The 12,970-nt window shown below is 40.8% G+C and overlaps 1 protein-coding gene across 5 annotated transcripts in view; it reads right to left on the minus strand.

Annotated features, from left to right (window-relative positions):
• TSNARE1 (t-SNARE domain containing 1) overlaps positions 1 to 12,970 on the minus strand; it is a 408,620-nt gene that overhangs the window by 320,177 nt on the left and 75,473 nt on the right. For all 5 annotated transcript variants that reach the window (XM_015856414.2, XM_032442928.1, XM_032442929.1 and 2 more), the window contains one exon: positions 7,501 to 7,620. In XM_015856414.2, the coding sequence (XP_015711900.2) occupies positions 7,501 to 7,582 (82 nt within the window). In that variant the 5' untranslated portion in view covers positions 7,583 to 7,620. The remainder of the gene's footprint in view (positions 1 to 7,500; positions 7,621 to 12,970) is intronic.

A 12,970-nucleotide genomic window follows, 5' to 3' on the forward strand; every position in this document is an offset into this window, starting at 1 on the left:
ATGGTGTTACTTCAGTTCCTGTGTGAGCAGTCGTGGGATCCACGTGGTGCAAACTGCAATAGTCCAAAGTTGCCACCAATGTTTCCAATGCATTTAAGCCAATATTCAGCTTCTGTTCACAGCTCCCTGGTCTCAATCCACCAATTCACACGCGCATGAGCTGATCAAGGCACTCTTCATTTAGTGGTATGACAGCTGTGCATGGCCATCTGGAACATAATTCGTCTTTCAAACTGCTGTCATCACTGCTGAAACTCACCACCCACCACCTCACTGTGCACACATTCACTCTTTGTTCTCCATAAACATTCAACAAGCATCAATGGATGTCAGTGGGTGCCATTACTTCTGCTCCGATGAATTCAGAGATGCACCTTTGCCTCATATGCACTTCCAAGTCAGACACCATTCTGTCAGTCTGCCCCTCTGCTGCCCTCTGTTACATGACAACAAAATGTCATGGAATATCATTGGGAAGGTCCAGCCTCTACTGTCATTCCACCAATGTCTGCCTTATGGGCCAACATAATATCACAGAATCATAGAATTGTTTGAGTTGAAAGGGACTTTTAAAGGCCAATCACCCCACAATGAACAGGGACACCTGTGTTCCTTTTCCAGTTCCATCCTTCTTTTAAATTTAGCCCATCCATTTCCAAATGAGCCCTTGAGATAATAAAACAGGAGGCATTTCTTTCAGAGGAGGCTTTGTACAGCCTAAGATCCAATTTAAAATCCCCCCTTGCTCCTAAGAGCTTTCCATCCATGCTTTATCACCCTGATCTCCAGTCTACCTGCTTACATTTGTCAAGCCCTTCCACGCTGCTGAACTTTCACCCCTGCCCATTTCTAGCTGCCAGCATCTGTCTCCAAGCAAATGTCAGCCTGGGAGACAGTTAGCAATGACATCTCTGGAGTGACAGCACAGATAAAAGCTCTATTCTTCCCTTTCTGTTCAGCTCAACTTCTTTTTGTGCTGCATACATGTTTGTGTCAGCTACGTCCACCCCTCATAACGGATAACAGCGAGTTGGTGTAATTTCTGCAGATAAATACACTTTTACATGTAGGTTTCAGAACAGCAATCCGCCAGTATGCTATTTCAGCACCTACATAAACCTCTGCTCTCCATTTTGCTGGCAGGAGCAAATATTAAAAGCTCCACTTGGGTCTTCAAAGAGAGAAAAGAAAAAGCATATATACATAAAGGATGCTTAATTATCTTCTAATAGATTAGGCCAGACAGATTCCCCATCCTTGAGATTTTAATTAATTAGATAATATGAGGAAGCAGGAGGGTAATGGGAGAACACTGGGAGAGATTTGCACAAGGCAGTGGCAGACTACAAGAAGTTGACACCTTTTCTACTGTAAATGTCATCAAATACATATGGACATACATACAAGGTCATTAGAGGGATCCTACTGTTGCATACAACTGAAATCCAACCACTGTCCTGCTTCAGGTAGACTTATTTGTAAGCACGGTGTAAGAAAAATGGTTTCTCATCCAAGCATCTGATACCGCCAAGAAATGAAAACAGATGCAAAGCACATAGTGAAAACACACAGGTATCCCAAAAAATGTAAAGAAGTCTTGCAATGCTTGCAAGAATTCTGTCATATAGGAAAGCAGTCACATAAAGCTTGCTGGTCTTTGCTTTAGAACCTTTTCCACTCTGCTATCCTACATAAAGAAGAGCTTTCAGCAAACTGAGAAAGCTGGCAAAAATAGTCATAAAATCACAGAACCATTACAGATGAGAAAGACCATTAATATAGTCTGTCCCAACCACCAACCCATCCCCACCATGCCTACTAAAAAGCATCTCTCAGTGTCACATCTCCACATTTCCTGAACACCTCCAGGGACAGTGACTCCATCACATCCCTGGGAAATATAAACTGGATTGAATTGACAAGATTAGAGAAATCTCAGGGGCCTTCTCAAGGTCTAAACAGCCTCAACAAGAGCCACTAACAAACTTTCTTTAAGTGACAGCTGAGAGTGGCTCATTGCAGGGAGTGCAAGCTTTTAATAAAAGTTTTCTTTGTTCTCTAATGAGACAAGGAAAAGTCATTGGTTTTTGCCTCTGTCAGAATAAACAGAAGAAAAAGCACTAAGGTACATCTATTTCACTGGCAGGGGGGATGGAACTAGATGATCTTTTAGGTCTCTTCCAAGCCAAGCCATTCTAAGATGCTATGATTCTCTGCTCCAATGGGTTAAAGCATTGTCTTGGAAAGATGTCCCAGGAGGACAATCTCAGGTTGAGTGTTTATGGCCATGTACCCACTAAGGGAACTACCAGCACTGCTCTGAACACCCTGATTTAGCTGTGCTCACCTCAGGAGAGTAACAAGAGATGAGCTTTAAGGGTCTCCTTGAACTCAAATTACTTCCACGATTCACAAGATTCTGTGTTCTCTCCTAAGGTACCTAAACCAATATGGATGAATAGATTGAGGGTAGAAGATCATCTTTAGCTCCTTCTAATTTGCCCGTAATCAAGTGGAAAATAGAGCAAGCTTTTCTGAGAGGATGAGATGTTTAAATGCATTTCCAGCTGAATGCTGCCTGAGGACAAGACAGTATGTTTGCTTTCTGGTTTTCCACTGAAGATTAGGAGCACTGGCATTATTTTTCCTTGCTTACAATAAAATGGTCTGGGATGATAAAAACTAGCAAACAAAAAACTAGAGAAAAATAAAGTTTATCTTTGCCTACGAGTTTTTGTTCTGTTCTGCTGTTGTAGCTGTTTTGGTGGCTTGTTATATTAACTGTGTTATTTTAACTGTTATGAGGTGGGTCAGCTTACCCCCAAATATTTCAATAACAGACTTAGTTACTCTAATAGTGTTTTCTGTTTTCATTAGTTATATAAATAAGTGCATAACCACTTAGCTTCCCCAAAATACCGAGATTAGAGCAAAACATTTATTATAATGTTAAAATTGCCTGGAGGGGTAGGGCAGGGGTTTTCAAAACTAACAATTTCAAAGTTAATTCATGCATCAAAGTCAATTCTCTTGGCAATTCCGTTTGCTATAAAGCATACTGTTCATTATTCTTTAATATATTTTTGTATGTTCATGCTTATTAATTCATTAAATCACTGCTAAGATCTTTAAGAACTGGATGTAAAACAGGATTTCCTCAAACTAAAATAAACTTATCATGTTGGAAGTCTTGCACAGTAGCAAAAGAACAATATAGAGCAACTCCCCTGTAGATGCTATAAGAAGGTTTTCAGCTGTCTAGCGGGAGAGATCATTGTAGGATTTTTAGTACTGTTGGACCAGCACTTTACTTCGAGCTAATTAATGCCTTGATTAATATGACACTTGAGTTCTCTACCTGTGTTCTAGTAAATCCAAGAAAATAAGACAGGACCCAAGATTTAGAAGTGACGTTTGAGAAGCCACTTTATTCCTAGTATAAAATGAAGAAGTACAACTAACTTTACAGACCAGGTGGTAATATTTGTGAATTACCTATGAAAGGCAGATGAAAGCTGCTACACATAGAAGCATTTAAACTCTATTCTTCCACTCTACACTTGACAGGACTCTATCCCAAATGTGTACTTTATTTACTACTGAACGTGACCAATGCACAATGCAATCATTCAGAATGAAAGGCTTTAATTTGAGGTGGGGGACACACACACACACAGTTTTCTTACTTTCCTCTATAACTGTTAACTCCTTCTTTCTTCATATAATGCTGTATACTAAGGAAGCTCAAGCTCATGATTGAGCCCCTCATTGCTCCAGGGGGAACAGTTGCCATGATCCAATTTAAAGCATCTTCCATACCGTCTCCATAGCTCAGTACTTTGAAACAGCGAAGAGTTTCAACGTTCCTTAAACAAAGCATTGCAAGTATTGAAAGTCCCTTGGGAAGTTAATGCTAAAACACAGCAGCACTCAGGTCTCAATAAAGCAAAAGCATTAACCACCTGCTTAATGTTTATGAACCTAAGGAGACTCCTTGTGTATTTAGGAGTTTGTTAAGTGCTTCAATGCACTCCAAGATCAAGATGCAAAGCTGGTGGATTCCTTCCCATGCTTTGCCATCAGTCCTGCATCTGCAATGGGAGGCAGTACAGGACTATGCAGTGATCAGGCCATAATGCTGGGTTGTACACCAGGATTTTCCTGTTCTTTGAGAAGACAGGCCAACCTAGCAAAGAAAGCTGCACATGCTACTTACCTTGAGAAGAACTCTGCTCAGTGTCCCATGTGATGTGTTCATGAGCATCCGAAGGAAAAACAGTATAGATGAAGTCACAGTAAGATTAAGAATGAACTAATGCTCCCTTGAGAATACCTAGAAATATTACACCTATGGAATATGAAATGACTTGTTCAAATTCGGCTCGTAACGCCCAGGGCACAGTAAGGTTAATAAAAGCAGTGTTTAAAAGTTCTTGCCTTGTGGCATTTTAATTCAAGTTATTTGAATTCTCCGACCTGCACGACTCCCTGCACACATCAGATTTTGTTCATCCTCCCTACAAAAAGCCTATTTGTAGGAGGGTAGGTCTAACATGGCAGAGGGTGTATGGTGCATGCTTACAAATTCAAGGCTTAATTCCTTCTGCTGTGTAGTCTTCGGTCTCTGTTTATTTCTGTCATCTCACACTACTTAAAATCTTCTTTTTTTCCCCATTGTCAGGTTTTGCTTTGAAAAAAAAAAAAAAACATTTTCTGTTAACTTTCTGCTGTTTTCCAGCTTCCCCATGTAATGCTAATACACAGCCAACAGCCAGAGAAAAGAAAGCATACAGGGAAATAGGGGAATGTTTGCTTCTCTTGGTTATAGAACAAGGAGCAGATGCAGATACTGCTCCTCCAGCAGCATCTAACTTACAACTGCAGAGCAGGGCATGGATTACATGTTCACCTGCTGTGAACATACAAACCTGCTATGCTCCAAGTAATCCAAGCGGTCTCCTTCAGAAACCTTTGAGATCCTCTAGCCACTGAGATTATAGGGTAATCTCTTCTACTGTTGGAAGATGTTGGGGTCTTCCGTTAGATACCTGAATGTTAGTGCTGGACCACATGCTATAGTATCCATATGCAAGGATGCTAGTATGCTTTATTTACTTGTTTACTAGATCTAGTAAAAAGAAGGTTTCAGAGCACAGGCAGACGCATCCATCAAGGTCTGCCCCTCTGAGCAGACATATATACAGCAGGAGGAAGGCCATGCTCTTTTGTTCCACCCATACCATGAGGTAATATAGAGAGCATTTTTTCTTAGCAAGGCAGTCATCTGCTTTTTGGAAGCAGGAGGAAGAAGATGAGCTCTACACTGACCCTTTCCTGACATTTAATTAATGACAATAACTAGGGATACTGTAACATCAGACACTTGGCACGTGTTATGCAGTCTGCCATGGTGAAGGGCCATGGTGAGTTAAGTTATATGCAGGTTCAGATGGATCATTTCTGATTTCAACACACAAATAGGAGAATATCTTCTCCAACTTGCACTTGGCCAAGGCAAGCAGGCTCCCTTCACTTTCAGAAATGCCTTTCTGAGATTGTATATAGCAAAATGACAAAGCACACATTCCAGCCTTGCAGTCCTTGTGATATTGAAACCAATGGAAGGATCCAAGTTTGGTCCAAGAAACTGATTTTTGCTAGCTGGGAAAATTGGCCCCAGAGGACCATTAAGACTTGACCAATGCAAACCCACCCAAAATCATGTATGAGTTCAGCAGGAGTTTCTAACTTCTGATATACAGAACTCTGGGCTGCTGAAATGATCTCAAGACCGTTGTCATCTTAAGAAATCTGATGTTCCTACATCAGCTGCTTTTTGCAATCCACTGAGGGTAGGTTCAGCTTTACAGAGTAACTGCCAAATGACAGGCAAGCTGTGCATGGTGTGGTCCCTCTTCAAATATTTAGAAACCACACGCATCTTGAATTATTCTCTGCATTTGCATTAAAAATAGTGAGCATTTTGTACATCACTGGAAGCATTCATACCTTTTATTTTTAAACAAAAAGCCACAATGCACTGACATCCCTCATTTATCTATTCCTCATTTTGATTCTTTTTTTTTTTTCCTATGGTTCTATCACTGTGTGCAAGTAACTCATTCTTCTTGGCTTTTTAATGTCTTTAATTTTACCTCATAGAATAGCCTAAAAACTACTGTTTAAAACCAGTCAATTCAAAAATTCAAACTTAATTCAATACATTCTCCCTCGTCAAAGAAAGAAAAGAAAAGAAGAAAAAGATAATTGCACCCAAACTCACATGAAAACAGAAAACCATGAGAAACCTTTACGCTTCTTTTATAGTTTCATCCAGGGGGAACAGCTATTTGCAAAACAACAAAACATTTCCCAAAGAACATTTGGAACCTTGACAACTTGGAAACAAAGTCAGGCTGCCTTAATGAACAGCCCAGTTGAATCCAAAGGCAATGTAAGAGGATTGTGATGTTTCTTCCAGATGCAAAGCAATAAAGCAGACCTTTCCCATGCTACATCATCCTCTTTCTTGATGATTCCGTGAAGGTCTGAACCCTCAGAAGTGCCTCCACCAGAGCTACTGTAGTCTCATCCTCTGGTACAAGCCAGATCAAGACTCAAAACTAAATGCAAAAATATGTTCCAACACACAAGGGTTGCTGAAAGCCAGGCTATATTAAACCACATATGGTCCTATAGCAACTCCCCATGTGTACCAGACCTGGTGCACATCTGGGCAGCTGGAGACAATGCTTTACCATGCCTACATGAGCTTGCACCAGCCTTCTCAAACAGTACCTCAGAACTGGTCAGAATAAGAAATACCTTCCATCACCATGAATAAGCCAGCCCTGCATCAACATTTCATGTATACAGGTTGCCATCTAGATGATTTTCTCTTTCTGCTTTAGCGTTTGTAGAGTCCTCTGGGGGAAGAAGGGAGCAGCTCAGGGAAGCACATCTGGTGTTCACTTAAAAACATCCCACAAAACCAGAATACACAGTCATTTGCAAGCCATTCCACTGTTTATGGTTTCAGCATTCCCTGAGGAAGTTTTTATCCCCCACTGCCATGTTTTGCAGATTAAAGCTGCCACCCCAGCAGTTAGGTTGCGCCCTGTAGAATCACAGCTCTCTTCTATCTGTACCTCTTCCAATCTAATCCCATCATAAGAGCACCTACAACTAGACAAACAATTTAGACCAACTTCTTGCTGATGAGATAGAAGAGAACTACAGAGTTACAAGAAGGTCTAGAAACTGAACCACATTTCTTCTCCAGGTCCGCCAACATACCTCATCAGTGCTGCTCTTCCACGGCCATTGGAAAGACATGGTAAGATGTGACGCCTTACAATACAAATTGAACCCAACAAATGTTTGGGTTCTACCTTTGAAAATCTCTACCAAAACCACTTCTGAAGACAACCTCATTCAGTAAAGTCCTCACTCCCCAGAACATCAGGAGGAATAAATTACTACAAGGCATAAGTACGTTACCGAGTGGTTGATAGCCTTGTCTCGAAGGGCCTCCAAATGGGTTCCTCCCAAATCCACTCCCATCAATGGATCCATAAGACATCTTTTAGCTAGCAGTGGATGCAGGGTTGTACTTTAAACCTAAGAAAATTGGGAAAAAGACAGATACACTGTTATAAGTCAGTTAAATCCCAAAACTTCAGGGGAAAGAGGGAAGGCAAATGGAAAAATAAGTGAAAGAAAAGTTCTAAGTGCAAACTTCAGTATGGTCATCCACAAAACAAAAACACTAAAATCCAAGGGTAAAAATGTCCCAAACAGAAAATCATGAGGCAGAAATTAGGGACTTATACACTAAAAAAGGGACAAGACATTGCTGCTCACTGGGTAGCTGTTCACCATTCTCTCTTAATGGAGATATACACATAATTGGCATCTGAGGGTACAAATACCTCTTCAACATAAATACTATAGGTCGTCTATCATAAATCCTAAGGTAAACAGCCTTCAATCAGAAAATAAAGGAATGAAGAGTAAATTTAAGATAAACCATCTGCAAACCGTGGGTTTTCAAAACAATATAACAGTTGGATCATGTCAGGTAGGTAAAGCAATACATCTTGCAGAAGTATAATCTATCATGTGTTGATTTAAGTTCTTCATAAACTCTATATGAAATACATGAAGATACACTTGAGGAGGCCGATAAACTCGGGAACAAATTCTGACTCTCCCAGCTCTCATGCAAGTCAACAACTACCAAGACCCTTATCTTCCATCTTGGAAAATAAGGGCAAATAGAGGACATAGAGGAAATATCTGGGCAGGGATAAGGAGTTTTAAATCCCAGTGTGGCTACAGATTAAAACCACAGTAAGCAGGGATTCTGAACAGTCCAACAGCTGGAAAACTGTCTCTATACGTAGGCTGATCTTGATCCATTTCTCCTTTTTACAACTGGGCCACTGGAGACATATGTTTCATTGGCTTCCCAAAAGCCACAAATGTGGAAAAAAGTCTACATCATGTTGTTGAGATGACACAATTACAATTGGGCAAGCATTTCTACAGCAAACAATGAATGTGAATTCAGAGAATTCACACAGCTACAGAACCACAATACTACCATGTAGTAACATGGTTACAAGGAAATGTGAGAGTAGATCTGTATACTTTTCCTTTGATAAGCATTAAAAGCATTTACCTCCCCATCCCCATGTCACCTCCCAATTCTTTTATCTGCTGCTCCTCAGGGAGGCTTGTCCAACTTGCTGTGACAGGCAAGTGACTTGCTGTGAAGGCAGTTTGTGCAAATTAAAACAAGCATTGTCTAGCATATTACATTCAGGTTAAAAAAAAAATAGGAAACAATAAGAGATCTGATCACAACTTTATCCTATAACCTACAATGGAATGCAAGAACACCCATTCCCATATCTGACCAAAAGAGCATATATTCATATATTCCGAGAGCATATATATATATGTGAAAGTCCTTCTACAACAAGTTAGCAGTCAGTAGAGTTAGGAGAAAAACAGCAAATATTATTATGTAATAACAACAACAAATTCCTTGCATGGCAGAAGAAAATGACAAGAGATGCAGGTGCATATTTTCATTATAAAATCATTTTCAGTGTACTTTTCATCTACCATAACTAAACAAGAAATTGTGTGGGCTCCACCAATCCTTGTGCTGTCCATTTGTATTTTCAGTAGTGAGATAGCTAATGGAACAGGGATTAGCCCCATTAGAAAAACACATGGCATGACATAATAGAGGACATCTTCAGCACTCAGAACGATCCTAATAACCCATAAATGATGCCTGAAAAACAAAATAAATCACTGCATAATTTATGTCAACTACAATCTTCTAGACAGGTGAAGTAAACCTTTTACTTAACATACTGCACAGTTCTCAGCTGTAGGCAAAAAGCTCCAGTAAACATTTTCTAGAGGCAGAAGAGAGCCAAGAGTGAGCTTGGAGAATAACAACAGGTCAATAAAATGTGACCTGCACAGAAAAAAACTACGTAAATGGAGTTGCTTTGCCTATGGAACAGAAGATGGATGGATAACAGGAACCTTCAAATCTGTGCAAAGTTATGGTGAATACCTGGGGAGTAAAATACTCTCCTCATTTGTACAGGACAAAAGAAAGGAAAACCTCTCAAAAAGCAAAAAAGATCAACTGTAGAAATGGGAAAGCCTATGAGAAAGGAACAAGCAACAGAGGGAATGTCTTACTTACGGAGGCTCATGACCAGTCAACTCTGATCAGGAATTACATACATACAGATGAGCCCTCAAAGCATATCAGAAGATACAGAAATACAATACAAGAAAAGCAGTAAGAAATAAAGGGCATGTTAGAGAATCAGTAAATCAGATTACCATTTGCTTCTAAACCACCTTCAACATACACACATGACTTGGGGTGGGTAGAAGAACAAGGATCACTTGGCAAGCTGCAGTTTCCCCACTTCATCCTAGAAGCAAAAAGCTGAGCTTCCTAGTTTGCTGTTGTCTTTTCACACCAGTCACTGGGTGGATGTGGTTACAAATGTGTTCCTAATGAGGACCTGCACAGGCACAATATATGTATTTTAGTCTATTTGTTGCATAAAGAGTCACCAGTAAGGGTAGTGCACACTGAGAAGATCAGAATAATGGATGGGGACCACAATTTTCCCCTTTTGGGGTATATTCATGAGTCCTTTCTTCCTTAGAATAGATGGGTCCCTGCCCTGACAGCTGGGGGAACTCCAAACAGGAGGATGAATAATTTCTTACCCTGTCCCACTAAATTATGCCAATACAGATAATAGACTTAAATATGTGTTTTGATTCTTTTCCTCCTCACCTTCCGTACAAGCTTCCAACATCTAAAACATGCAGTATGCAGGACTTTTGTCTTTAAAGGATATTGCCTTTATAGCTACGAAGAAAACCCTGAATGTGTCAAAGCTGGAAGCTGGATCCTCAAAGCCCAAGAGAAAAGGCCCAATGTCACTTTTATTATTTCTGACAGCACACATTGAAATGCCTCCTCCACAGGCAATAGCATTTCCTTATCCTTTACAGATTAAGCTGTCAGTGCTCAGCCTATCTCAAAGTAGATAGAACCTTTGGAGTCTTTTTTGGAAGCATCAAGCAATAACTGTGGTTGGAAGGGAACTCTGGAGACCATCCGGCCAACCACTCTGCCCTATGTTGGGTCAGCTAGAGCAGGTTGCTCAAGCCAATAGGACAGGACAAGAGGGAATGGCCTCAAGCAGAGCTGAGGGAGGTTGAAGTTGGATATCAGGAGAAACTTGTTCTCTAAAAGAGTGATCAGGCACTGGAACAGGCTGTCCAGGGAGGTGGTGGAGTCACAGTCCAGGAACTCAGCTGTGGGTTCAATATAACCTTCTGGTAACCAGCTGAAACCAAGCCCAGGCATTCAGGTGAATTCCTTACCCAGCACATCAATGCTGATTTCCTCATGAGGATTTCTCTTGCCTGGGGAATGACACAGGGAGGGTTGTTAATAGGGTAATACGGTCGCCTTTTGGTTAGACTTGATGAGCTTTAAGGTCTTTTCCAACCTGAGCAATCCCGTGATTCTATGGGTTGACACAAAGAAGCATGTTTCTATTTACTACTCCATGCTCACATAGTTTGGATAATAAGTACCTGTCAGAAATTAATGCATGAGGTGATGAGAGGAATACCACCCCCGTATGTTGTTCCCAGATCTACCACCAATTTGCAGATGGAAATGTGCCCTTGGGGAGTGCTTCAAAAGTTTCTAGAGATGATGAAACCTCCATTTCGAGATGCATTTTCTGAGGTTTTTAACCCATATAAAATCTCGGTATCAACCAGCCTTTCTTCCTGAAGAGAGAGAAGATCATTTCACACAACTCATCTTTACGCATCAACCCCCACAGGCTGTTGTCAGACCAGGTCAACTACTTCCAAAAGAGACTTTGAGGCTCCAGCTAAGAAAGAATCAGCCCTAGTCACTCTTTTAAGAGAGTTGCATCTTCTCACCTTTTGAACTTCACAGTCTGACCTCTCTGCTGCCTCTTAACCTTCCCTCGGATTGATCTCCTTTTGTTTCTCATTAAAGAGACTTGTTTACCAGCACACACAAATCATGAAAAGAAGAGAGAATGCACAGAATTTTCTAGCTTTCCATACAGCTACCTCAGGACAGACATAGAGAAAGAAGGGTCTTTCTGCAGGGTACCGGGATTGGTTTTATTATTATTATAGGAAATTTGAGTTTGTTTTCCTTTGTGGGGTTTTTTCTTGCCATGAGATGAAAACATATATTTGCAAACAGTACTGTATTTCCAAATCCCCTCTAATAGTTTGATCCCTAGACTCAACTCTGTCACTCACATCACAGACATGCCACTTTTCAGCTTCTATTTTGAGGGATTTTCTCAATTATTAAAAACAAAACTCAATAAAACTTTATGCCGTTCACCTGGAAAAATCCCCCTTGTCCTTTTTACTCAGAGTCTGTATTTATGCACAAGCTCTACCGTTGAACCATTTCTTTTCGATATCAATAGTTTTAACATGGAATTGGTGTAATTGCACAAATCCCCGAGCGCTCGCTGAGCCTCATAACACAGCTGTCAGAGGTCGATCAGCAGAGCTGTAGGGGATGATTTTCTTCCTCTTCAGGCTGTGGCTTTGAGGTAATTTACGCTTTTCGAGATCTTCCCTGAGGTGTGTAATATTAACATTGTGTTCTCAGGTGGCTTTGGGCAAGCAACATTACACGCTTCCCTCCATTTTGCTTCCCAAGTACGTTTTAATGCTGATGAAAGGTCCATGGAGACTGACGTCATCTCTGTCCCCATGCCCTGAGGAGCAGGCTGTCTAGTCCAGCTTGATGTGGCCCAAAATAAGACAACAACATCATTCATTTGGCTTTCAGAAGCTTCTGGAGACACATACGTAGCACTTGACAAGTACAACGTCACTTATGACTGCAAACAACCCGATTTAGTACAACAAAGCACGCTCCCCTCCTCCAGCTGAAGCATACTACAAAGAGAAGCAACCACCCACGGCCCTACAGCACTGTGGAGTAGGTACAATGTAAAAACAGCTCAGATTACCTAAGAAAGAGCTGTTTTTTTTCCCTTCCAGAGATTTCCTCAGAAACAATAAGAAAATCCTCTTTTTGTGTGTGCGTTTTGCGTTGTCAAAGTGTTATTTCAGGAGAGTATCTGATCACTTCCAAATAGAAGCAGTTTTTCTTCCTTCAGTACAGCTGCCATCGTACATGTCACACGAAGAACAGCAGTTTGTCTCACGAATAGATATGATCAGGACAGACTGTAAGTTGGAGATAGTGGGATAAGACAGCTGTGGAGTTTTATAGAGATAGATACTGAGACACAGACTCAAGCTGCTCACCATATTTCTAATTTGGATGTCACTATGGGCTCATTCTGGTCTCGGAGCACTTGACTGCAAACTTCAC

The sequence above is a fragment of the Coturnix japonica genome, chromosome 2 (genome assembly GCF_001577835.2).
Source record: "Coturnix japonica isolate 7356 chromosome 2, Coturnix japonica 2.1, whole genome shotgun sequence".
In the NCBI taxonomy this organism is placed as follows: domain Eukaryota; kingdom Metazoa; phylum Chordata; class Aves; order Galliformes; family Phasianidae; genus Coturnix; species Coturnix japonica.